The 22995-nt window shown below is 41.0% G+C and overlaps 3 protein-coding genes and 1 pseudogene across 3 annotated transcripts; 2 read left to right on the forward strand and 2 right to left on the reverse strand.

Moving 5' to 3' along the window:
- The first annotated feature begins 288 nt into the window (after nt 1–288).
- On the forward strand, nt 289–1288 carry LOC137738687 (chitinase 10-like; annotated as a pseudogene).
- Nucleotides 1289–1932: 644 nt separating this feature from the next.
- On the forward strand, nt 1933–4136 carry LOC137739912 (protein WHAT'S THIS FACTOR 1 homolog, chloroplastic). Its single transcript, XM_068479659.1, has one exon. The coding sequence runs from the start codon at nt 2272–2274 to the stop codon at nt 3835–3837; it is 1566 nt and encodes a 521-aa protein (XP_068335760.1). The 5' UTR covers nt 1933–2271; the 3' UTR covers nt 3838–4136.
- Nucleotides 4137–4351: 215 nt separating this feature from the next.
- Nucleotides 4352–6703, reverse strand: LOC137740794 (auxin-responsive protein IAA4). The gene is given in 6 exon segments (XM_068480594.1): nt 4352–5013; nt 5145–5250; nt 5320–5347; nt 5349–5596; nt 5670–5946; nt 6695–6703. Coding segments are annotated over 6 exon segments (720 nt in total). The 3' UTR covers nt 4352–4961.
- Nucleotides 6704–7765: 1062 nt separating this feature from the next.
- Nucleotides 7766–11730, reverse strand: LOC137739520 (protoporphyrinogen oxidase 1, chloroplastic). Its single transcript, XM_068479114.1, has 9 exons — nt 11194–11730; nt 10753–10944; nt 10554–10638; nt 9874–10021; nt 9706–9786; nt 9409–9577; nt 9086–9245; nt 8872–8975; nt 7766–8301 (listed from the first exon to the last, which is right to left on the reverse strand). The coding sequence occupies exons 1-9, from the start codon at nt 11596–11598 to the stop codon at nt 8002–8004; spliced, it is 1644 nt and encodes a 547-aa protein (XP_068335215.1). The 5' UTR covers nt 11599–11730; the 3' UTR covers nt 7766–8001.
- Nucleotides 11731–22995: the final 11265 nt, after the last annotated feature.

The following is a 22995-nucleotide window of genomic DNA, read 5'->3' on the forward strand; positions in this document are numbered from 1 at the left end:
AGGGAGACTAAATTTTATAAACTAAATGACATAGAAGTTAGTAATTGAATTATTACTTAATCGTTGATAAATGTACTTATTTTCAATTGATGACATCTCGTTTGATTTTGATTTACTAATTTAGTCTACAACTACTAACATTACTCTAATAATAATATGGCCAGACCGGCACATTAATTCATATTATATAAAAAGGCCTAGTTTGCTCATCTTCTATACATTATATGTATGTACTCAAGCAAATTCACAGGGACATGCACCTGCACCTAAATCCTCAAGTCCTCATCCATGGCACTACTCTCCTTCGACTTACCCTCTTCCTTCTTCCTCGTCTCATTCGCCTTCTTTTGCATTGCCATCAAATTTCATCACTTGTTTCTGCACAAGGACAACACCGCATGCCCTGCCAAAGACTTCTGTACCTACGGCTCTTTCATCAAAGCCTCCAAATCCTTCCCCGGATTTGGCACCACCGGAAGTTTAACCACGCGCAAGCGTGAGATTGCCGCCTTTCTTGCTCAGATCTCTCACGAGACAACAGGTGGGTGGGCTACTGCCCCTGATGGACCATATGCATGGGGACTGTGCTTCAAAGAGGAAGTCAGTCCCCAGAGCTACTAATGTGACTCGACCAACAAGGAATGGCCTTGCTCTCCGGGCAAGTCCTACAAGGGAAGAGGCCCAATTCAACTATCTTGGTAAGTTAACTTGATTCATCACATTCACAGTTATATATATATATATATATAAATATACAGTTACCTCCGGACAATTGTTAGTTTATATTGGCAGACAATGAACGTCATAGTCCAAATCCTCTAGTAATAAATTGGTTACGATTCTGTATCGACAAGTATATATTATAACGTTTTGACAAGTTGAAAATTTTAAAATTAATCTAACTTGGTAATTGATTAGGAACTATAATTATGGACCTGCTGGTAAGGCGTTGGGGTTTGATGGGCTGAGGAATCCTGAAGTAGTGGCAAACAATTCGATGATAGCGCTGAAAACGGCTTTATGGTTCTGGATGACAGAGCAAAATCCGAAGCCTTCTTCTCATGACGTCATTGTTGGACTGTATGTACCCACAGAAGCTGACGTTGCGGCCAATCGGACTGTTGGATTTGGGCTGGTGACTAATTAACATCAACGGTGGACTAGAGTGTGGAATACCCAACGATGCACGAGTGAATGATCGGATTGGTTATTTCAACAGATATGGTGGACTGCTTAATGTCGGTACTGGACTTAACTTTTAGACTGTGAAAATTTAAAGTCCTTTTAATTAACTGTATTTGGAATTTTCTTAGGACTGCTTAGTATCTTAGCCTGATGGATTTCTCTCCTCTACTTTATTTCTCTGTGAATCTATTTCAGATTCGATGAAATTAAAATACGGTGTAATTAATCCCTCAATAATGGAGTGTAATTATAAAAAGAAGGATACCAATTTCTTTGGCGGATGCTATGCGTCCAACAGCAGACTCGTATTGCAGCAGCAGGGCACATAAAACATGTCTGACATATCTCCATGCCCATGCAAAATATAGTCCAATGACGCTAACAATTAAGAAATGGTAAGACTTATAAATAGATAGGAAGAAACTGGATGGGGATTTGAACATGACATTAAGCAAGGGTGTTCCTTATCAAATTACACCAATTGCTAGTTTGAATTGATCTGATATCATAGGTTGAGAATGGCAGCAAAATTGGCAAGTAATCAAGGAAGGGTCGTGACAAGCTAATGACTGGCGAGAGTTGTGACCAGATTATCACTAACCATGTTTAGCAAGCACCAGAGAGTCAGTAAATCAACTGAAAATGTCATCAACTAGTGATAATAATATTGACGGGCGGGGGAAAGAGGCAAAAGCCGCAAAGCAAAACGGCACTTACCTAAGTTGATGTGGAAACCTGAGAGCCGTTCGATTGTGTGAACGGCTAAAATTTGCTTACAAGTGCAGAGCTCTCAATCACTGGATTGTTACAATTGTACCCCTCCCTCCCTCCCTCCCTCCCTTATCCGAGCTCGTCTCTGCTTTAGTTTTACTCCAGACTAAACCGCCGCATGCGCAGCCTTGCCCTCTGCTCTCCTCTCTATCTTGTTCACTTCGTCTCCAAATTATCCAGTTATATCCAGGTGAGTCACTTCACTGTAAAATTAATAGCTTCATCTTCTTAATCTCTGGATTATGTTATGTTTTCTCTTGTAATCATCAATCAAAATCAATCTTGTGAGTAATATTATACTAGAGAGCTCAACAAATGATGGAACTTAAGCTGTTTCCTTCTTCCACCAAGTCCCTTTCTTTGCCCTTGTTTCTCTCCTCCTCCTCTTGCACCAAATCTCCTTTTCTTCTCAAACCCAAGCAATCTCTCAAAACCCCCCATTTCTCGCTCTCCCAAAAATCCCAGTTCTGGGGAAATGGTTTAGTTTTACACGAGAGAGATGCTGCTTGGGGTAACCTCGCCAAAACCACCCATGTCCCATTTGGCCCAATATGTGCTGCTGCTGTCAAGAGAAGGAAAGAGCTTCCCTTTGACAACGTCATTCAAAAGGATAAGAAGCTGAAGCTGGTTCTCAAGATACGCAAGATTTTAGTCAGCCAACCTGATAGAGTTATGTCGCTTAGAGAGTTAGGTAGGTACAGGAGAGAATTGGGTCTGCAGAAAAAGCGCCGTTTCATTGCCCTTTTAAAGAAATTCCCAGCCGTGTTTGAGATTGTTGAAGAAGGGGTTTATTCCTTGCAATTTAAACTGACTCCCGAAGCCGAAAGGCTTTATTTTGAGGAGTTGAAGGTTAGGAATGAGATGGAAGACCTGCTGGTGGTCAAGTTGAGGAAATTGTTGATGATGTCGTTGGATAAGCGGATTCTGTTGGAAAAGATTGCCCATTTGAGAAATGATTTAGGGCTTCCCCAGGAGTTTCGTGACACTATTTGTCACCGGTACCCACAGTTCTTTAAAGTAGTTGCAACTGCGAGAGGTCCGGCATTAGAATTAACTCATTGGGACCCTGAACTTGCAGTCTCAGCAGCTGAGTTGTCTGAAGAGGAAAACCGGGTTAGAGAGATAGAAGAGAAGGATTTGATTATAGATAGGCCTATCAAGTTCAATAGACTAAAGCTGCCAAAGGGCCTCAATCTTTCAAAGGGTGAGATGAGGAGGATATGCCTGTTTAGAGACATACCTTATATATCCCCATACTCTGATTTCTCGGGACTGAGATCAGGTACTATTGAGAAAGAGAAACATGCTTGTGCGGTTGTTCATGAGATTTTGAGTCTTACTGTGGAGAAGAGAACTCTTGTGGATCACCTTACTCATTTTCGAGAAGAGTTTAAGTTCTCTCAACAGGTGAGGGGTATGCTGATTAGGCACCCCGATATGTTTTATGTGTCCTTGAAAGGAGATAGAGATTCAGTTTTCCTTAGGGAAGCATATCGTGATTCTCAATTGATAGACAAGGATCGTTTGTTGATCATAAAGGAGAAGCTTCGATCTTTTATTTCTGTTCCTCGGTTTCCTAGACGGGGTGCTCCCAGAACTGAGGCAGATGGTGCAGAAGAAAGTGATGAGGCAAAAGATGGAACTCTTGAGGAAGGAGAGGAGTGGTCTGGGGATGATGATGATGAAGATGATGACGAAGATGATGATGAAGATGATTGGAGTGATGAAGATGATGATACACCCCCAGATTTTGAGGAAGATGGGAAAACACCGACTATTGGAGTGAGCAAACCAGTCAAACAGGAGGGCAGTTTGAGAGAGAATAATGGAAAAGTGCTTGTTCCATTGTTGCCAGATGGTCAACCAAGGGAGCGCTGGTAAATGAATGAATCTGTGGACTCCGGTCTCAAATATATCCTGATAGGGTTCGTTATTTGTTTTTGGCCTGAAATACTATATATGTTTGATCCTGCTCAAAGGAGAACGCCAGGCCTCTACCAATTTTCCTCTTACTCGAGGTTCAGAGAAGTTTTCTGTGGGAGACAAAGGCATCAACTTCAAGTGTTATATTCCTCTACTGCCTTCTGTAACAGAATCATATTATTTTTGTACTCTTTGGTTAAGATAAATGAATATTTTGTGGGAATGAAAAGTATCAGCCTGTTTCATATGATTTTTCGTGCATCTTAGTAACCTGGGTGATGTTGATCTGTTTAGCCGTTTTTCCGGATCTTCATCATACCACCGTTACTGCAATTCCTTACTTAAGGATTCAGAAACTACCGAATCTACCTGGTAAGGATCAAAAGGAACATCAGGTGAGAAACAGTTTTTTTTTTTTTTTTTTTTTTTTTCTTTTTTTTCTTTTTTTTTTTAATAACCCTGATGACAATGATAACAAGTATAACAACCATGCTAAAGAAAGATTGATCGTAAACAGGGAGGGATACCTGAGTTTGGTAAGTTGTGAATAATTTTGCATCTGCCTTTATCTGTAAGTTGTCCTCATTTTTAGGTAGCTGCTTCTGCAAATATGCCACTGATGAGACTATTACTTACTGATTAAAAGTGTGCCTAACTGCATATATAAGCACATATTGTTTTTATAGGACTTATCAGCTTGCTGAAGAGTCTTCTTGTATTTTTTGTTGCGTGCCTCATACCGTACCACTCCCAGGTCTAGTTTTGCTCAGACTACAGTTCTTCTGTACTTGTGAAACATCATTATCATACACAATCTCTCTCTCGTCAAGGATGAAATTTGATAAACGATAGATGCATGCGGGTGTGGTTGACTGCTCGTAGCATTTCACTATAACAAATAGAGAGGCCACACTTGGCCTCAAAAACGCACATTATAAGGCCCAGCACCATCCCAACACCCTACCAGTAACTCCATTGTCACTCCTGCACTTAGCTTCCCACCCTATTTTCAAAACTACAGGCTACACTGGCTCTAAAGTTTGTTCTTGTATGTAAGATTAAGATAGACTATTTGAAAATCATCATGGAAAAGTCCTAGTGATCTTCAATCTTTTCGCTGCGGACAAGAACATCCTGCAAGCATAAAATTGATGTAGAATTAAATTAAGCACAAGGACAGGAAATATTGTGACTGAAAACTATGTGGGAGTTAGGAAGCGATTAAGAATATGGATTGAGATAATGAATTGATGAAATAGACTTACTTCCAAGGAACATCACCAACTATGAGCCAATCCCCTTCCTCGTCCTCATATGTCAAAACATGAAGTTCGTAATGACCAGAGTGCACTCTGTCCACATCATCTCCCCCTGTTATTGTTATTTTTTGTTATACAATATGTATATATAAGTAGAATGAAGTTAGAGGTAGGTAAGTACAGAGAATGTTGGTGTTGAACATATGTTGGGAGTGTCCATATCGTGTCATGAAAGCCATGATGGGCTAATAGGTCCAGCTTTCTTCCAATGGCATGCCCTTCCATGTAAACCTTGACATACAGTCTTCTTCTTGTGTTCCTGCAGCTGCTGCTGTTCTCAATATCATTGTAATCATCATCTGCTGTCGCTGCATTCATCTTCTGAATAACTGGCTTAATTAAATTCTTGTCCGATGCTCTCCCCCTAATATTATTACATAGAAGGCCAGGGACAGCGGCTACTAATTAATATTAGTTAGTAATATGGAATGGAATGGACTTAGTAATATGCAACTTGCGGCAGACTCAGACAAAGGGCTTGTGTTGGCTTGTATTGTACTTGTTGAGAGGCTGCAGAGGGTGATAAGCTAAGCCCAAGCTTAAGTTCTTGGTGAGATCTCTCTTCAACTGTTTTAACTGTTTTGACAACCGTGAGTGGTAGTGTGACAAGGAGGACGACGATGAAGAACAAGTAGTGCTTGTAGTTAGTTATAGGTGTGCTGCTGCTGCCTCTGCTCATCGCTTTTAGCAAAATCATTGATGAAGCCGCAGCATCGTCATTGCCATTGCCCTTGCTCTTGCCCACCAACTTTGTGTATGTTATATGTATGGTTTTTATGGATTGAATTTTGGAGGGACAAAGAATATTTATCAAAATCTAAATGTGGATATGTTTTCTATGATTTGATACAGTGACACTACTAGGTAGGTGTGGAGTGTCGACCCGAGAACTCGGATGCTCTCAGCCCAGCCGACAACTGGTACACGTTTCAAAATCCGCTTTATTAGGTACGTAATGTATCAAAATAATTACATCTCAACTTGATGAATGCACATGCAATGTTGAGCATGCATGTGAATATATTATATGTATATTAAATATGCAGAAGAACAAACAAAAAGTTGTATTTTTAATCTTTACCTTTTATGTATCCAGTTCACAGCTTTGAGGTGAAAACTAGAAACATCTTTCTCGCTATACAAATCATTACATATGGAGTTGTTTCATTTAATAATCCGCAACAAACTCAAACATGCAACACTATTTTTGATTTGTGCGTGGTTGGCTTTAAATGTTCTCATTGTTACATTATTGTTACAAGTATATTTCTTTCCTTAATTAAGAAATATAAAGTAATTATTGAACAGTATTTTGGATGTACATACTTAACCAACGAATTAGCGATGATTATGGGGATGGACTCTCAATCAATAAGAGCTCTGGTATCAAATTCACTAATATTGGTTAACTAGTAGATTTGAATATATACTTTAAGCTGCTATTGACACTCTAAACAATTTTTGAAATGAAATTGAAGCATTTAAGAGTTAATCACCTTTGTCATCACATTATAGGACGTAGGAATCGTAGTCACACTATTCACACTAGGAATTAGGGAAAGAATGGGACAAAGAAAAGACACTAATTACTAGTATTAGCTATACTGCTATAGTGCAGTCAAATTCAAATTCTTCTTGCTTTGAATAAATTAAATTTGCAGCTTCTCCATTATATTTATATTCCCCCTGCATAAACTGTGTAATCATGATTCATGTGTTAGATTTCGTGCACCACTTCCACTTTTACTTTTGCCAAATTAATTTTCACCGTCTTTTTTGTTGATATGTTGGGTTGCATTAGATTTTCCATGTTTTTATCTCGACCGAGACCGATGCCGATGCCGATGCCGAAAGGCCCAGAGAGGAAGGGAACATGAATATCTTTCTTTCTTAATTCTTACAGACCTAAACAAGAATTGACGAATTAGAAAACAAGGGAAAAGGGAAAAAGTGCATTTCATGCTCCCCACTACCCCAACCCATGCCATCATAATAACAAGAAGGTATCGTTGCATCAATTTAATTTCTTTCATCTTTTGTATATAAAAAAATATACAAATACATATATTATGAATTACCTGAGTTACAGCAACTTTATAATTTGCTACATCAATTAATAATTTATTATTTTTTAAACACAATGTTTGTTAAATTAATATTTTAAAAATAAAATATAATACATTGAATGGTGTTTTGCCGACTCCTTGATCTCAACTAGAAGAAGTGCTTCCGTACAATAGGAAGGTCATTGCAAAGTATTTCAAACCAATCAAACATTGCTACGTGAAAGTTATAGTGCAAGACAATACAAGATAGTTTTAAGATACCGTCACTAACGACATCTCAAAATAAGTTTGTCTCCTCAAGTATGCACACGCTGCAAAGGTGCCTAAAGCTAATGACAATAACAACTTTAGTGTGATGGTAAACCTTCACCTTGGAGGCGCCTGATGTTTAAAGGGAAGTGGAATACCCATCGATAAACTATGGCCAATCGTCCCCCTTCTCTAAGCCTCGTCATCAACCCAAAGAAAGAAATAAAGACAAGAATTTTCCAAGTGTGGGTGTGAGTAAGTAGATGCTAGATAGAACTAGAAGAGTGTAGGTGGACCAAAGCAAAAGTTATTACAACTCACAAGTCACAAGTACCAAGTAAAACTAATAGACAAAATACAATACCAAAAAGGAGAAGGAACTCTATCTGCAAAGCCAGGCTGCCCGAGAAGTCCAAAGGAATATCTTAACTTCCACTTCCTAACATTGCACTTCTACAGGATACATTGCAGAATCACCGTTAATTGAACTATTTGTAAGCATATTTTGATACAAAATTAGCCACCTCAGCCGCAACATCATAAGCACCCTCAACACATCGACCCAAGGCTACACCAGTGACATAGTTGCCGCCAAGAAACAACCCTTGGGTCCCAGTATCACTTAGACCGGCTTTTGCAGCATCAAGGACATCAAAATGACCAACCAAGAACTGTGGAATAGCTTGTGGCCATACTTTCACACCCAATACAAGCGGCTCCTTAGCATTACGGTTTAGGAGGACTTTTCTCAGATCTTGATCAACTGCTTCAACAAGCTTGCTCTCCATCTGTCCGTGTTTTATTTTTTAAGAAAAGAGTTAAAAGAAGAAAAAAATCAAAGCCTTGGAAGCAAAAAAAATGAGAATGTGAATTACATATCCATGCGCGCTGTTCAAATAACGAGAATGTGATTTTAAATGTATATGCAAGTGCACATGGACACGAAGACAGACCAGAAGCAGCAATGGCACAATACCTTGGAAAACAAAGCCTGCTACCAAAGGACAAAACACATGTTTCTGCACACATGGCTGACTGGGACTTGTATGAAGATCCGAGATTCATGCATGATTGCTTGACTAATCAAGTATATGAAATTATGGTAGGATTTAGGTTGACGCCCAAAATGAAAGGTTCACCGGATAGTTACTGAAGGTAATTACAAAAAAGGAATCAGGATATTGGATAAAGTGGGGTCTTCTTTTAGGGTGCCGTATATAAAGTGAAGTACATTTTACAACCTCCATGACAGTTTATGAGAACCATCAATCCACTTAAATGCTATATCACCTGCCTTATCATCACATTCATGGATCTTTCCCACCACAAAATCATATATCCTATGGCAATTGTCTTACCTCTGACAAAATTCCAGGATTGGTGGCACCTCCAATATAGTTCAAGAGCAGAACCCTTCCAGGTGGTGCACGATTAGGAAAGAGTGATGAGCTGTAGATAGTTCCTGCAAAACCCAAGAAAACCCATGGAAAAAATCAGCAAGAAATGGTGATCGCTGATGTCAAGCATAGTTATAGGCATAGATAATGAATTCCTAAACCAAATCGAATCTACCTAAAGTTTTCAGCCCCTGGCTACGAGGATGCAGTTGACCAAAGCCCTTCAGTTCACCATCTATCAAGCAATCAGTCCGAATTGCTTCTTTTGGATATGAAATAGAAACTGCTGCAACTGGTGGGTAATAAAATTTTGATAGTGCATCTGCAGCAGCAGCCTGCAAAAAAGAAACAAGATGAGAAACCCATTGATTTGTCTTGTAAATCACCACTATTAGAAAAAAACTTTGACCAACCACCAACTGTAAATGCCTCAAAATCAAGATTTAACTGTCAAACAAGTGGCAGTAAAGATAAGAAACATGTAGGGCAGAAGCATACAGATAGAGGTCGCAATAAACCACTTGCTACATAGGATGGAACAGTCATCACAACACTTCTGCTCAGAACTGAAACCAATCCTTCTGGTGTTTCGTAGGTCAAAGTGTACCCTCTATCCAATTTACTGATACTTGAAAGCTTCCAAGATAATTTTACTTTGCTGCCCAACCTGCCAACACGATAGAATACAGTACATCATAGCTGTGAAATACAACACGTGTGTTCTCTCCTTGCCAACAAAAAAGGATGACCAACCAACTAGAGTAAGAGTATTTATCCTTTGTTGAAAGAAAGTACCTTGTAGAAATTGCATCCGGCAACATACCAAGTCCCTTCCTAAAAGATCCAACTGTTTGGCCCTTTGGTTTCGGAAGACGCCTTTTGAAAAACTAAAATTAGGGCATTGATAATAAACTTTACGAGTTAAATCATAAAATAACTTCAAAGAAACAAATATATTATTACGGATCTCGAGGTGTCTTAGGGGCATGATTCCTCCCCTGGATTGCTTTAATGGCACCACCAATGATACTACCTCCATTTTGCTCTAGCTGCCAAACTTTTCCGAATGCTGCTTTCATACTCAGTTTTGAAGGATCACCCGCATAAACACCTGAATATGACAAAAGTTTCAGGGCAATTAAGAAATTACTATAACCAGCTGACCAAAAGATACACCACTTTAAAAGCTTAACAAGCATATACCAAATTAACTGAACAGCTTTTACAGGAAGGTTTATGCGGTTACTTTGACAAGTATAATTCACGTAGATAAGTGAGCATGGCTGAATAAATGAATGTGGTCAAAATTCAGATCCTGTGTGAAAAAATGGCAGTTCAGTTAAAAGTGCCTTTTAAAATTTGTGAAAGGTCACATTTCTGTGATGGACCATTTGATGTCACATGGTGCTTGCTTGCATAAATAACAAAAAGGAAGAAGTGCAATTCAACAGTGCAAACAATTCTTTTTCATTTCTGTTTTTGATTCAAGTTTGAATAGGATATGCAACAATTAGGTAGGTTTGAGTCCGAACCGATCTTAGGATCCCAACAGAAGGAAGAAGCAAACGAATATTGGAGTAACTAGAAAAATGCACGAGGAGAAGTTAATGATGTAGTCATAATTATTCAAAAATGGAGATGACCTGAACAAAAAGGCTCAATTAAGCGTTCAAAAACCTCATCGCCAAGATTACGACGAACAAACTCTTCAACCGATTCTTCGCGACCCTGTCACTTTTGTCAAAGATTATGTGAAATGAGCAGTACAGTTGAGGAATTGAGGAATAAGTGAGAACGGCAACATAATAAATGAAAAATAAAGTAAAAAGAAAGAGAACAAACTGGAGAAGGCGGAGAAGGGCGAATGCCAAGAGCACCAAAGGCGGCCCTGAGTTTGCCACCGATGCTCATCAAGTCAAAGAAAGGTATGTCAGCTGGGCTGGACGGCACGGGCCTCAGCTTGCCATCCCACAACACGAACCTAGGTGCATTTGGATCCCCCAGAACCAGATCATCCTTCAAACCACAGTCCACCTACCAAACACAAGAAATACCCAACACACAAATCAATACACATACATTATACACACAGTCATTACTCATACAATTAGAGGAAGAAACTGAATGCCCCTACCACTAGCTAAACATATACTAGCAGTCTAATCTAAGTTCTAATTCACTAATTTGCAATTAATTAATTCAATGTAAGTGTTAAAATGTAAATGTAAATGCAAGAACGAGAACTGTGCCAGAGCAGAAAAGAGAAGTAGAGAAGGGCAATACCATCATGGTGAGCATGGGATCGGACGGCTGAAAACTATTGGGACCTTCTTCCCAGAGATAGCCGTCCTTCTCGACGGTGATGATGTTGCCTCCCACCCGGTCCCTGGCCTCCGTGACTATGACATTCGGGACGGCGTCGCCGTGCTTGGTAGCCAGCACCTGAGCGATGCAGAGCCCACTGATTCCACCGCCCACCACCACGCAGTCAACAGAAACCGACTGTGTACCCTCTCCATTGATCCCCGACGGCGATATGGTCGACTCTTTGGCCACCGAGCATCGCAACTTTAGGGAGGGGGAGGTTCTGTTTGGTTTAGAATCCACCACATAAATGGAGGGAGGTCGGTGACAGTGAGGTGCAGAGAAGAAGAGAGGCTGAGTGGCCGCGATCCTGGCGGTGCTCATGGCGATTGGTTGGCAGTGACCACCACCGGCGTCGACTGAGATAGACAGAGGGCACCCAACCACCGTTTTCTTATCTTTACAAAAACTCTAGTGTCCCAAATCTTATTTTTGGCTTCGATGTATTTTTACGAATTGACATTTTCCTATATATTATGTTATACAATGTTATGATTCTATGCAATTGAGTTGCAACTATGCCCACCCATTTTTCCTAGTTTTTCATTCACTTCATAACTGAAACATACATGACAAATGATTTGTATGTGAGTGACGTCAAATGTGACATTTCATTCCAGTAAAATTTAGAGTTTGTCTCCTAACATTCAGCTCTAGTTTAAATTTAGTTCAAAAACTAAAAAACTGTTAATTTAAGTATCTAAATTTTACAAAACCTACACTTGATCCTTGCCTTTAACTTACATAAAAAAGTCTATTAGTTTGACGGAGCTTCTAAAACCCTAAGGGTGTGTTTGTTTGGAATCACTAACCTTCACTGGACTGGATTGGACTAGTGATTATGAAGTCCTATGTTTGTTGCAAAGAGAGACTAAGTTTAATGGGACTCATGAGGACTACAGTGGACTAGCACCTTCGCTAGAAGGTCTTAGCCAATCCCCCCCAAAAATGAGAGGACTGCTAGTCCCGTCTTTTCCTTCATTCACCAGCAGTAGCCTCACCAACAGATCCTCACCAGCAGCAGCCTTTTCTTTGTACTATGTCTTCTTTTTGCACCAACAGTGTAACAACCCGTCCTGGATTTGACGAATTGGAAGGGCAATTTGGTAATTTCATTTTGGTTGTGGGATATTTGTTTGAAATGTTGCATTATGGCCTTAATTGGTGTGCCCAAGGGGGCCCACCCTTTGATTTTATCCCCCGACCCATTACTCATTCTCCTTTTCCCTCTCTCTGTGAGTCATCTCTTTCCCTCTCCCTGTGAGTCCTCCCTTTCCCTCTCCTCTTCACTCTCGGTGCTCTCTCTCCATTCCGAGGACAACACACACATACATACACGAACTGTCATCAACATCATAGCTAGTTCGTCACTCCGTTTGCTCCTTCTTGTCTTTGTCAACTCTGCAATTAGCCTTATGCGATGAAACGACGACTTCCTTTGACGGCTTAATTCGAAACCCGATGAATCGAGGTGAGTTTGTTAAGTTTAGGTTGTATCTTCGTCTCTAGTGAGAGTTTCTGGGAACCCAAGTTGTTTTTGAGCTAGAAAACCAAAGGTTTTAACCCTGTTCATACGTGTTCTTCTCATTTCCAGTTTTCAGGCGAAACCCGACAGCTTTTGAGCCAATTTCCAGCTAACTCTGGCCACTACTTGGGGAACCAAAGGAATAATCCTAATTTACTCTAGTTTTTCTTTAATTTGGTGGGTAGATCATAGGTTGTAATCGAGGTTCGAGGTTGACGTCTTCGTGAAAACCGATCTTAAAACTGAGGTTGACTCGACCCGATAGCCTTAAACCCAAACACACAACCCTAGTCCGGCCCAAAGATTTGGGCAATGGAACCCAGCCCAATTGTCAAACCCAAACCTGAAGCTTTTTGGCCTAGTTTAAGCCCAATTACATATCCCAAGCCCAAACACCAACCCAGCCCAGAAACTAACCCAAAACCCAGGCATCGCGTGGGTGTGCGTGAGCTCATGTCTTGGTCGGTGCATGGAGCACATGCGCCTCCACTAGAGGTACTGTGCTTCGCCACCGTCTATGGCAGCGTTGACGACCCAAAATGGTGCGTGGCCTTCTAGGCCGCCACCCTATGACAGCGCATGAGGGCGCGTGCACGTAGAGGTACTCGAGGTCGCCTCTTATGTTTTTCAACGTCCTGAATCCGTTTGTGACATCCGTTTCCCAAAATTCAATTGTTATGATAGAGTTTTATTAATTGGACCTTTTATATGTTTAGGTGCATTTGTTTATGGCATTTTCGTCCTCTCTTGTTTGCACGGCTCTTCGCCAATAGTGTAAGGTGAGTGGAACCCTTCTAAAATCCATATTTTACTATTAGAAATGCATACATGAAAAGCATGATTTAATGGTTACGTTTTATGAAACGTTTACGAGTAAATTAATTTTACACTTTATGATATTCATGCTTTATTGATTTTATGTTCTTCGTAGTGTATATGATTGATGACTATATACTACGAATAGGTTTTACGATATGACGTTGTAGCTACCGAACTCCAATTAGGATATATATATATATATATATATATAGTATGTTGATGTCTTTACGTACTTATTTAGTAGTTATTCGAATGTTACTGCCTATGGGCAAATGATACTTTTATATATGCCTTCGGGTGGGTGCTGTAGGAGCCTACAGGCGATTGATACTTATATGCCTTCGGGTGGGTGGTGTAGGAGCCTAAGGGCGGAAGATACTTATATTAGCTTTGGCTGGGGGTTGTGGTGCCTACAGGCGGAAGATACTTATATTGGCTTAGGCCGGGGGTTGTAGTGCCTACGGGTGGAAAATACTTATATTGGCTTCGGTCGGAAGAGTTCTATATGCCTTCGGGCAGGCACACTATATATGATATATGTTTTACGAAGTTTTATGGCATGCTAGGGTTTTCAGAAAACCTATTACTTATTATGTTGTATGAGTTTTCTAAACCTGGGGGTTAGTACATTAAAGATTAACTATTTTCGTATTACTTATATATCACCTTGGTCCACTCATGTTTTGTTTTGCGCCCCCTCAGGACTTAGAATTGAAGCGTACAATCTCGGTGTCAAGGCACTCCCGCATCGGCATCTTTGAGTCCTTTCGGTGTAGGACCCACCTCTTTCTTCATTCAATTTTATGTTTTATATTATTCCTTTTTAGTGTCTAGGATTAGTTGTATGCTTTGAACACGTTCCATAATTGCATAATCATTGTATTTAAATTTATAAGTATTGTTTATATTTATTATTTCTCATGCATCCTAATATGGCTTCGTCACCTTCGGGTGTCGGCTAGCACGTGCATACCCTGGTGTTTGGAGAATATCAGGGTTGGGCATGTCAAACAGCCCTACCCACCCCAATCATCTTCTTCGATAGTGGTGGGCAGTTGTTTAATTCCCCGTCTTCTTCTCTGTCTTCTTTTTGCGCCTACAGCCCCACTTACCCTATTCATTTTCGTCGTCTTGCAAATTGGGGATTCGTTTTGTAGCAAGAGAGGGGAGATTATTTTGTCTTGCAAATTGGGGATTCTTCCTAATTCATCTTGCTTTGTCTGTTTGATTACTGTTGTTATGTCATTTCATGAATTTGCAGGAACAAGTTTGATTTTTTGGTGTCTGAGTTGTTATTATGTTTGATCAAGTTCATCAAATATGATTTATATAACATATTTTTCTTCATTAATTTTGAAATGTTAATTAATTTGAGCATTTGGGTTCTCCAAAATAAGTGTGATCTGGGAAACTCAATCTTTATCTTGGTAGGGAATGAAATACGATGGTGGTTCATGTAATCCTTGCTGCTTATGTATATTTTCTAGGATTCTCAATTGCGAAGTGCAAAGCAGTCAAATTTGATTGGTGATTCATCTGATTTGGGGATGTTACTCATTACCTCTACTACTTCAATTCGATTTTTTTTTGAAAAATTATTACTTTGTTTTCTGTGTGATTTTGATTCTCACTTTTAAGAATTCCAATTTTAGTGGTGTTACTAAACAACTTGCTGCCTTGCTGGTTTGGTATCTTTTGCAACCAAAGAAGTTAAATTCTTTGTTCTTAGTTGCAACATTTTCTTAGGGTTAATTCTCTACAGAGAGTCAAAACTCATTCTTTTGAAAGTTAGATTTGTTCTTTGTTTACATGTTAAGATGAAACAAACAATTGGAAAACAAACTTTTTGACTATATAGTAGAAATATGCTCGGACCATCAATTTGAACAATTGATTGAATGGATGGTTATTTGTGAAGTTCCTGTGTTATGGGAAGTAAAAATATAAAAGGAAGCTGAAATTAATTTTTTGAGCCAAACAAAATTTCTAGTCTGGGACATAGTCTGCTGGTGCACCAAACACTTCACTATTCTTATTATGCTTAGTCCAATCCAAGCGAGTCCGATTTAGTCCCTGAAGCTAGTCTAGTCCAAGATAGTTTGGTGCAACAAACGCACCCTAAATGCTTATAATTAATCATACCTGGACTTCATCAAACTTTCTCAAAACCTAAAAAAAAAGGTAAGTTCGAGGACAAGATGGTAATCTAACAACATAATAAAGATTGTTGGGACACGAAATTCGCTAACTTATCACAATAGAAATGTGTAGTTGTATGGAATTTCTTGGGCAGTGGTTCGAAAGAACACATTACACTTCATATAACCAATTTCGTCAGTTGTGTAGCAAGTAGCACAACACTTTAGGATTTAGTGTAAACCCAAAAGACTGTTGTGCACTTGGCAGGGATAAAACTAGTAAACTGTGTAGTATGTTGGCAGGCAATAGAGTTTTGTATGAGCAAATTAACTGTTAATCTTTCACAAGAATGTGCGGTTGTATGAGTTTGCGCGACTTAATTGCTTGAGGGGTAAGACGTAGGCAATCTTCCAGAATTTGTAGGCTACTCAGTGAACTGGCAGCAAACTTTAGGGTTCTAAGGATACACAGAGATCACAAATTGGTCACATACAAGGTGCTCAGTTGCGACTGCTAACTGGTCACATCAAGGATGCTTAAATGCGTTGAACCTCTATGCGTAGCCAAAGCTAGGATTCCATATCCACGTAGAGATTGCATGTATGTCACGCTGGAGATGCTCAGCTGCTAATGCTAGTATGGTCACATCAAAGGCGCTTAATCGGGATGTTCCTCTATGGGCAGCGGGAACACTATTCCGTAACATGAAGATCGTTATTTGGTCATATATAGGATCCTCAACATTGGTTTCATCACATTAGGGATGCTCAAATACGGTTCATCTTCATGGGCAACCATCTAACGAACAAACTACGTTGCATGCCTCCTCCGTCTCTGAGGCTTGGATCCCTAAAGACCAAGCCAAAGGCCAAAATCCTTTAGTAAGCTAAGTCTTAAAAAGACCATTGTGGCTAATTCTATGGATGTCGGCACATGCCATTGTGTGCCCAGTTACACCAGGGCAGCCTGACCCATCAACGTCTGGATATTTGAAGTGCTAGTTTACCCTCTTCTAGAGGGAGAGTATGGTTGGTTCCCAGAGGGTGCAATTCCTGCGATAAGTCCCGTGTAAGGTGCGATCTTCATTGAAGTGCAGAAGTGATCAGTTGTTATAGGCATGCAGTCGAACCAGGCTTGTGAATGACTTCTTTGATCTTCAAATAAACGTATCAACTTTGCTGAAAGGTAGAAACTGCATAATAACTGGATAATCCTCGGCATGCAAGGTCTTGTTCGTCGAGCTGCTTGAGTCATTGAACTTTGAAAGGCTTGGACAGGGTCTATATGGTAATGACAAAATGTGGGATCCGTCGTTTTGGAGCCTTACCGTCGGGCAGTGATAAAAGCTTTTTTAGGATCAAGTTTCGGGCTAGAACTATAAGATTCGTCCTCTTATTGTAGCTAAAGAGGAACTACTACTGGTGGCATGTGACACGGGTGATAACCTTCTTGCGTTAATTATCTAATAGGTTATGTGTGGTCATCTTCTTTATGTTCTACTCGGGAGTAGGCAATAGAGTATTGATGCTCAACATGGTAAGATTGGGATGAATGATTGCTTCTGAACCGAATACAAATGAGAAAATAGTTTCGTTAGTTGCTCGTTGTTTGGTTGTGCGATACACCCAAAGAACACTGGGAAACTTGTCTGGCCATTTTCCCTTCTTATCTGACAGGGATTTCTTGAGGTAGTCGATGATTGTTTATTGGATGCCTCAACTTGCTCGTTGCCTTAGGGATACCTCGACGTAGACATGTATTGCTTTATGTCATATTTCTTGAAGAACTTTGCCAATCTTTGCTTAAAAATTGCAGGCCATTATCTATGACGATAGCTTGATGGATGCCAAACGGGCAGATAATGTTCCTTTATATGAAGTGCTCTGTGTCTGTCGGAGTTGTGGTCGTCATGGACTTGCTTTCACCCCTTTGGTGAAGTAGTCAGTTGCCATAATCATCATGTCTTTGCCCCCTAAAAGGGGGCAACATTGGTTTTACCGTGTTGATTGCCCATTGCATGAACGGCCAAGAACTCGTCTGCGGGTGTAGTTCGCTGGTAGGTATTGCTGGTACCAGCTTGTAGCGTTAGCAGCTGTCGTACTTTTTCATAAATTCCTTAGCGTCTTGGTGTATTGTTAGCCAGTTGTAACCTACGTTAAAAGTCTTATACCCTAAGGAGTGACCTCTTGAGTAGTTTCACAAATGCATTCATGGATTGAGCTTAGAAACTTCAGGTTGTCGGGAGGTTTTAGGCAACAAAGATATGGTCGAATGAAGGATCTTCGAACAAGCATGTCGTTCAACATGTAGCAGCCTACTGCCTTTGTTTGGAGCTTTCTAGACTCCAATCTGTCTGCGGGGAGTGTCCCATTGGACAAATAGTCTATAATAGGGTATTGCTATCTCAGAGTTGTACTAACTTATGATACTTCGACTGCTGGTTCTGTTTCTATGCTTGACTTTTCCAAGTGCTCGACTGGAATAAAGCGTCTGAATTGATGATCAAAGATAGAGCCTAGGTCTTGTTAGTGCATCTACGTAAGATTTTTCTTCTCGTGGAACTTAAGTAAGGGTGTAGGCGTGAAACATTGTGAGTTGCTTTCATACCTTTTCGAGGAGCTGGGCCATCCTTGGATGTTTGACTGCATACTCCCCAGTAGCTTAGCTGTGATTAATTGAGAATCGGAATAGATTACGAGCTTTTTTACTGACAGGTATTTTGCTTCAAATGTTTGCCGGTAAAGCCTCGTATTTAGCTCCGTTATTGGATGCCTTAAAGTCTACATACCACAGACATAATTATCGACGGAACAGTGAGTTGTAAAGCTTGAGTCAATGTGGCAGGAAGCCATGAAGTATGATTCTCACAGTTGGGAGCTATGGTGCAAGATAGGTGCGACAAGGAGCCGCGAAGCTGGGGTCGTGTTACGAGTAACATAAGGTGGTGCTCTATTGTCGATATAGGTACACTCAAATGCCGAGTTATGGAGCAAAGGTCGATTAAGGCTGTGTGACGCTCAGCAGAAGATGGTGCTCAACTGCTGGTGTGAGGTCATTCTAGGGCCGAGTTGCGCGCAATAGGAGGTGGTGCTCAACTGCCTACGTTGGGCCATTCTAGGGTCGAGTTACGGAGCAAAGGCCGACTGGGGCCGTATGACGCACAGTAAGAGGTGGTGTTTAACTGTTGGTATGAGGCCGTTCCAAGGCTGAGTTGCATGCACCAAGAGGTGGTGCTTAACTGCCAGTGCTGGGTTGCCCCTATGTAGAATCTTCTAGGGTGATGAGGACAAGACTTGTTTCCGACACTTGGTGGTTGGAGGAACTTTCCCGTAAGTTAGGTTAGTGCGCATTTCTAGTGTTTGTTTGCCCTTGGCACGCCTTCGGGCTGATTTATGCGTTTGTCGGAATAGACTTTGCGTCCGTTAGTGTTTACGCCTTTATTGTTGCACGTCTGGATTGGGTAGATTAGTACGTCATGAGGATGACTGCATGCGTTTGAAGGTATGACTTGAGCTTTTGGGTTGCAACAACTAGCAGCAAAGTCAACTTTTGAATTTTGGGCATTTGATTGCATCGATGAGAGCTTTTGAACCGTGGAATACAAGTAGTTGGGCCTCAGTTCTTCTTGTATAAATGTAAAGCTTACTTCTACTTCAGATACTGCCAAGCATGTAAATAAGTTCTTCGCTGCTTCCGGCTTAGATAGTAGGATGTGATGTCAGGTACTTCTTTAAGTCCTGAAATGCTTCATCTCACTCATTATCTTGTTGCACATTCTTGATTGTCTCAAAAAAGGTTTACATCGGGACGGTGGATCGCAATGGGAAACAATTGAGTGTGGCTACTCGCCTGGTCAAACCTTGATACTTCTTTCAAAGCAATGAGGGACTTCATATCCAAGATTGCTCATCGGCCTCATATGTGCATTTAGCGGGGTTGGACTTCGTTTTGTACTCATTGAGAATGTTGAACGCCTCCACCAAGTTGTTGATGTGGTCAGATCGCTGCTTAGGGTCAAGCAAAATGTGCTTGGCATCTTCTTGACCTACTTGCTGTTATTGCTATTCGGTTGAGGTATAGTCGTTTTTTTACACCTCAGTAACCTCTACCGGGTAGAGAACTTCTTTTTCCACTTATTCAAAACTTGTACAATGCACCGTCAGGATGTGGCCTGGTTTAATTTGATCTCTCCGACTCATTTTCCTAGGATGCGGAATCAAATTTTTTGGTAGTCGACAGAAGTTACCGCGCTTAGGTAGTCGACAGAGGTTACCGCGCTTAGTCTCACTAGCTAGTGCCGACCTAGAATCCCGTTATACAAACATAAGTCACTAACTATTATGAATGTCTATTTAAGACCATTAGGAATGTTTACATTTCGAGTTTTACTTTGCCGATAGCAGTCAATGTGTGACCGTTGAATCCGTCTATTTGGCATATCATCGTGTTTCCAAGCCCATCTACTGAATGACTGAAAGTTAGAGTAGGTTGGCTACGCTGTCATTGCCCATCATTATTCTGTTAACTATGACGTAGACCTATTGAACATATACAACCAGAGCATCGTCGTGTGAGAAGTCTACACTTTCAGCATCTTGCTCGATGAAGCAAACAAGGGTTCAGGGTTGACGTCGGCTGCTAGACTTGTGAGATTGATATGGCCTACTAGATCTTCGTCTTCTTGGACTTGTTGGTGGCCTCCAAGTGCTCGGATTCTGCAAAGATGTTGTTCATTCGAATCGTCTTGGCAGATGGTTTTTCGTCTGCGTCTGCGTTCCTCCTAGGTTGCGTAGCTGGTTTGTCCAGATATCTGTCATATTTACTATCCTTCACTAGCTTCTCTAGATAATCCTTCCAAGTATAGCAGTTGTCGACACTAGGACCTCGGTGGAATGCGTAATATTTGGTGTGATCCAACTTGAAAATGTCTCATTTCGTCTATTTGGGTAGCTTAATCCGAGGTTTGCTCTTAAGGTTGCAGAGGATTTGGTTGATCGGGATCGAGAACTTGGTGTAGTTCTTGGTGGTCGGGGACCGGTCTTTGCGCTTAGCCCCTTACTTGCTCTTGTCATTGGACTGCTTCTTGTTTACCTTCTTTTGGGCTACTTCTAAATCATTCCAAGGCTGCTCGGATGGCTTGTTTGCTCGTCAAACTTCGTCCCTAAGTGCATGATTATTTACCATAGTAAATGAGTCTACCAGAGTCAAAACTTTTTCCATGATTAGTTCGCCAAATCATAGGTGGTCTGCTGGGAGTCATTTTTAGAAGGCTATGCTAGCAATCTAGTCGTTGCAGCCGACTATCTTTGCTTTATCTGCCTTGAACCTCTTCACGTAGTCACTGAACGACTTTTTTGGGTTTTTCTTGATGTTGAACAAGTGGTTGGACTTCTTTTTAATCGAGTGGTAGGATAAGTATTCTTTAGTGAAAACCAAAAAAAAGTTCATTGAAACTCCGGATGGACCATGGTGGCAGGGTGTAGAACCAATTATATGTTTCACCTTGTAGGTTGATGGCGAATATCTTGCACATGAACGCGTTGTTGCTCTGATAAAGGATCATGATGCTGCGGTAGTGCTTTTTGGTGCCTCTCCAGGTCTTTGTCTCCCTTGAAAAAAATGAAGCGTGGCATTTTAAACTTACGTGGCAGCTCCGTTTACTCGATCTCGTTCGTGAAAGGTAATTATTTATGGTGGTGACGTCTCATCGAAGCGCTTCATCAATGGTTTTGAAACGTTGGAATTCGCACAGTCGCTCAGTTAGGAGCCTCTTTACTTCATTCTGAATTTGCCTCTGCTGGGGTAGCAGGCATTCCGGCTCGTCTATGTTGTAGTTGCGGTGCATGTGGTTCATTCTTGGCAGGCGAGCAAGTTGTTCATGCTTGTACTAAGCGCAGACTGCCAGTTGAACTTAAGAGCAATATTGAGTGATTGTTTCTTCCATCAGTCATGTTGCCTACTCCGATATAAGGTGGATGATGCTTATTGTGAGCTTAGTCGGGAATGAACAATTCGCCTGGAAGGTTGTCCATGTTGGTTATCGAAATAGCCTCAACCGTGAATGTACGTTTACCTGTGGGCCTAACCGAGAGTGCATGCACCTCTGTGCTCTAAGACGAGAGTCTACATTATCCGGAGGGCCTAGGCAGTATTGTACGTTGCCAGATCGCTCTGTTCGTGGTTGGTTGATGGGTTACTTGCTGAGACGTCGTCTGCCCTTATCTTGTTTCAGGACACTTCGTTTAGGGCATGCTGCATTTCAGTGCGCTGTAAGAGTTGATTCACCAAGGTCATTTGATGCGAGAGGGTGCTTGTCAACTTCAGAACCTGTTAGGACAAGTGTTGTTCATCATTTGGAGTGGAAAAGCTTAGATGGTATGCGTCTTCTTGAGTGATGGAAGTGTAGTGGAGTTCGGGTGCTAGATTCTAGCTGGGATTGATCAAATCTGTAGTGTACATAGGCGCGGGGCTGCCTGCTGGGTACATGGGTGTTAAGCCTTTGCTAGACTTAAGACTGCTGCTGCATCGGTATTGCTTTGGACTGCGATTGCTGGTTGGGCCACAGCCTGCTAGGCTGGTGCTGTTGCACTGTGGGTTTGCTGCTCTGTAGCTTCTTCACCGTGGGCAGGGAAACTTCATACATTGCTGCTGACATAGCCATGATGGGTGTCCTAGATGGTAGTGGTGCGACTCTTGCCGTGGTAAGCCTCAAGGAGTGATGACGTGGAGCCATGTCGTGATCCTCATCGTCTAGTCCGTATCCTTAAATGTAGAAGGTTCCGTTTATAGTGGTTATTGAATTTCCCGTCATCGTATCTCTTCCCCAGGGTAAGAAAATTCTATAGCAAGGTACGTGTGGGGAAATCTACGAATGAACAAAGAAAAGTAGAAACGTTGAATACAAGTTTTTTTCTAGTGCTTAAATCAAACTCTCAATGAAAGCCTCAATTTGTCGATGCAAATTTCGGCAGTCTTCAGTCTTGACGAAAATGTACTTGCAAAAGAGTCAACACCTTTGGTCAAAGACCAAAAGCCTCATGGGCCTACGATGAGTGGGGGGACATCATGGTTTTTCTGTATGTAGAAAAAAGGGAAGTGTTTAGGGTTTTTCTGTATGTAGAAAAGACGTCCAATTTTTGTGTGGAGAAATGAGGTGTTTATAGGGAGAGCAGCCAACATTAGGGTTAGATTGGTGAGAATATTCTCAAGATATTGTGTAAATAATATCTTGGAAATAA

The sequence above is a fragment of the Pyrus communis genome, chromosome 7 (assembly GCF_963583255.1).
Source record: "Pyrus communis chromosome 7, drPyrComm1.1, whole genome shotgun sequence".
Taxonomy (NCBI): Eukaryota; Viridiplantae; Streptophyta; class Magnoliopsida; order Rosales; family Rosaceae; genus Pyrus; species Pyrus communis.

Excerpts from the sequence above, each read along its gene's own strand:
- LOC137739912 (XM_068479659.1), top strand. The coding sequence starts at position 2,272 with ATGATGGAACTTAAGCTGTTTCCTTCTTCCACCAAGTCCCTTTCTTTG.
- LOC137739520 (XM_068479114.1), bottom strand. The coding sequence starts at position 11,598 with ATGAGCACCGCCAGGATCGCGGCCACTCAGCCTCTCTTCTTCTCTGCA. Across the intron at positions 10,639-10,752 it reads GCCCTTCTCCGCCTTCTCCA|GGTCGCGAAGAATCGGTTGA; the intron begins GTTTGTTCTCTT and ends CAAAAGTGACAG. Across the intron at positions 10,022-10,553 it reads AATTGAGCCTTTTTGTTCAG|GTGTTTATGCGGGTGATCCT; the intron begins GTCATCTCCATT and ends TGTCATATTCAG.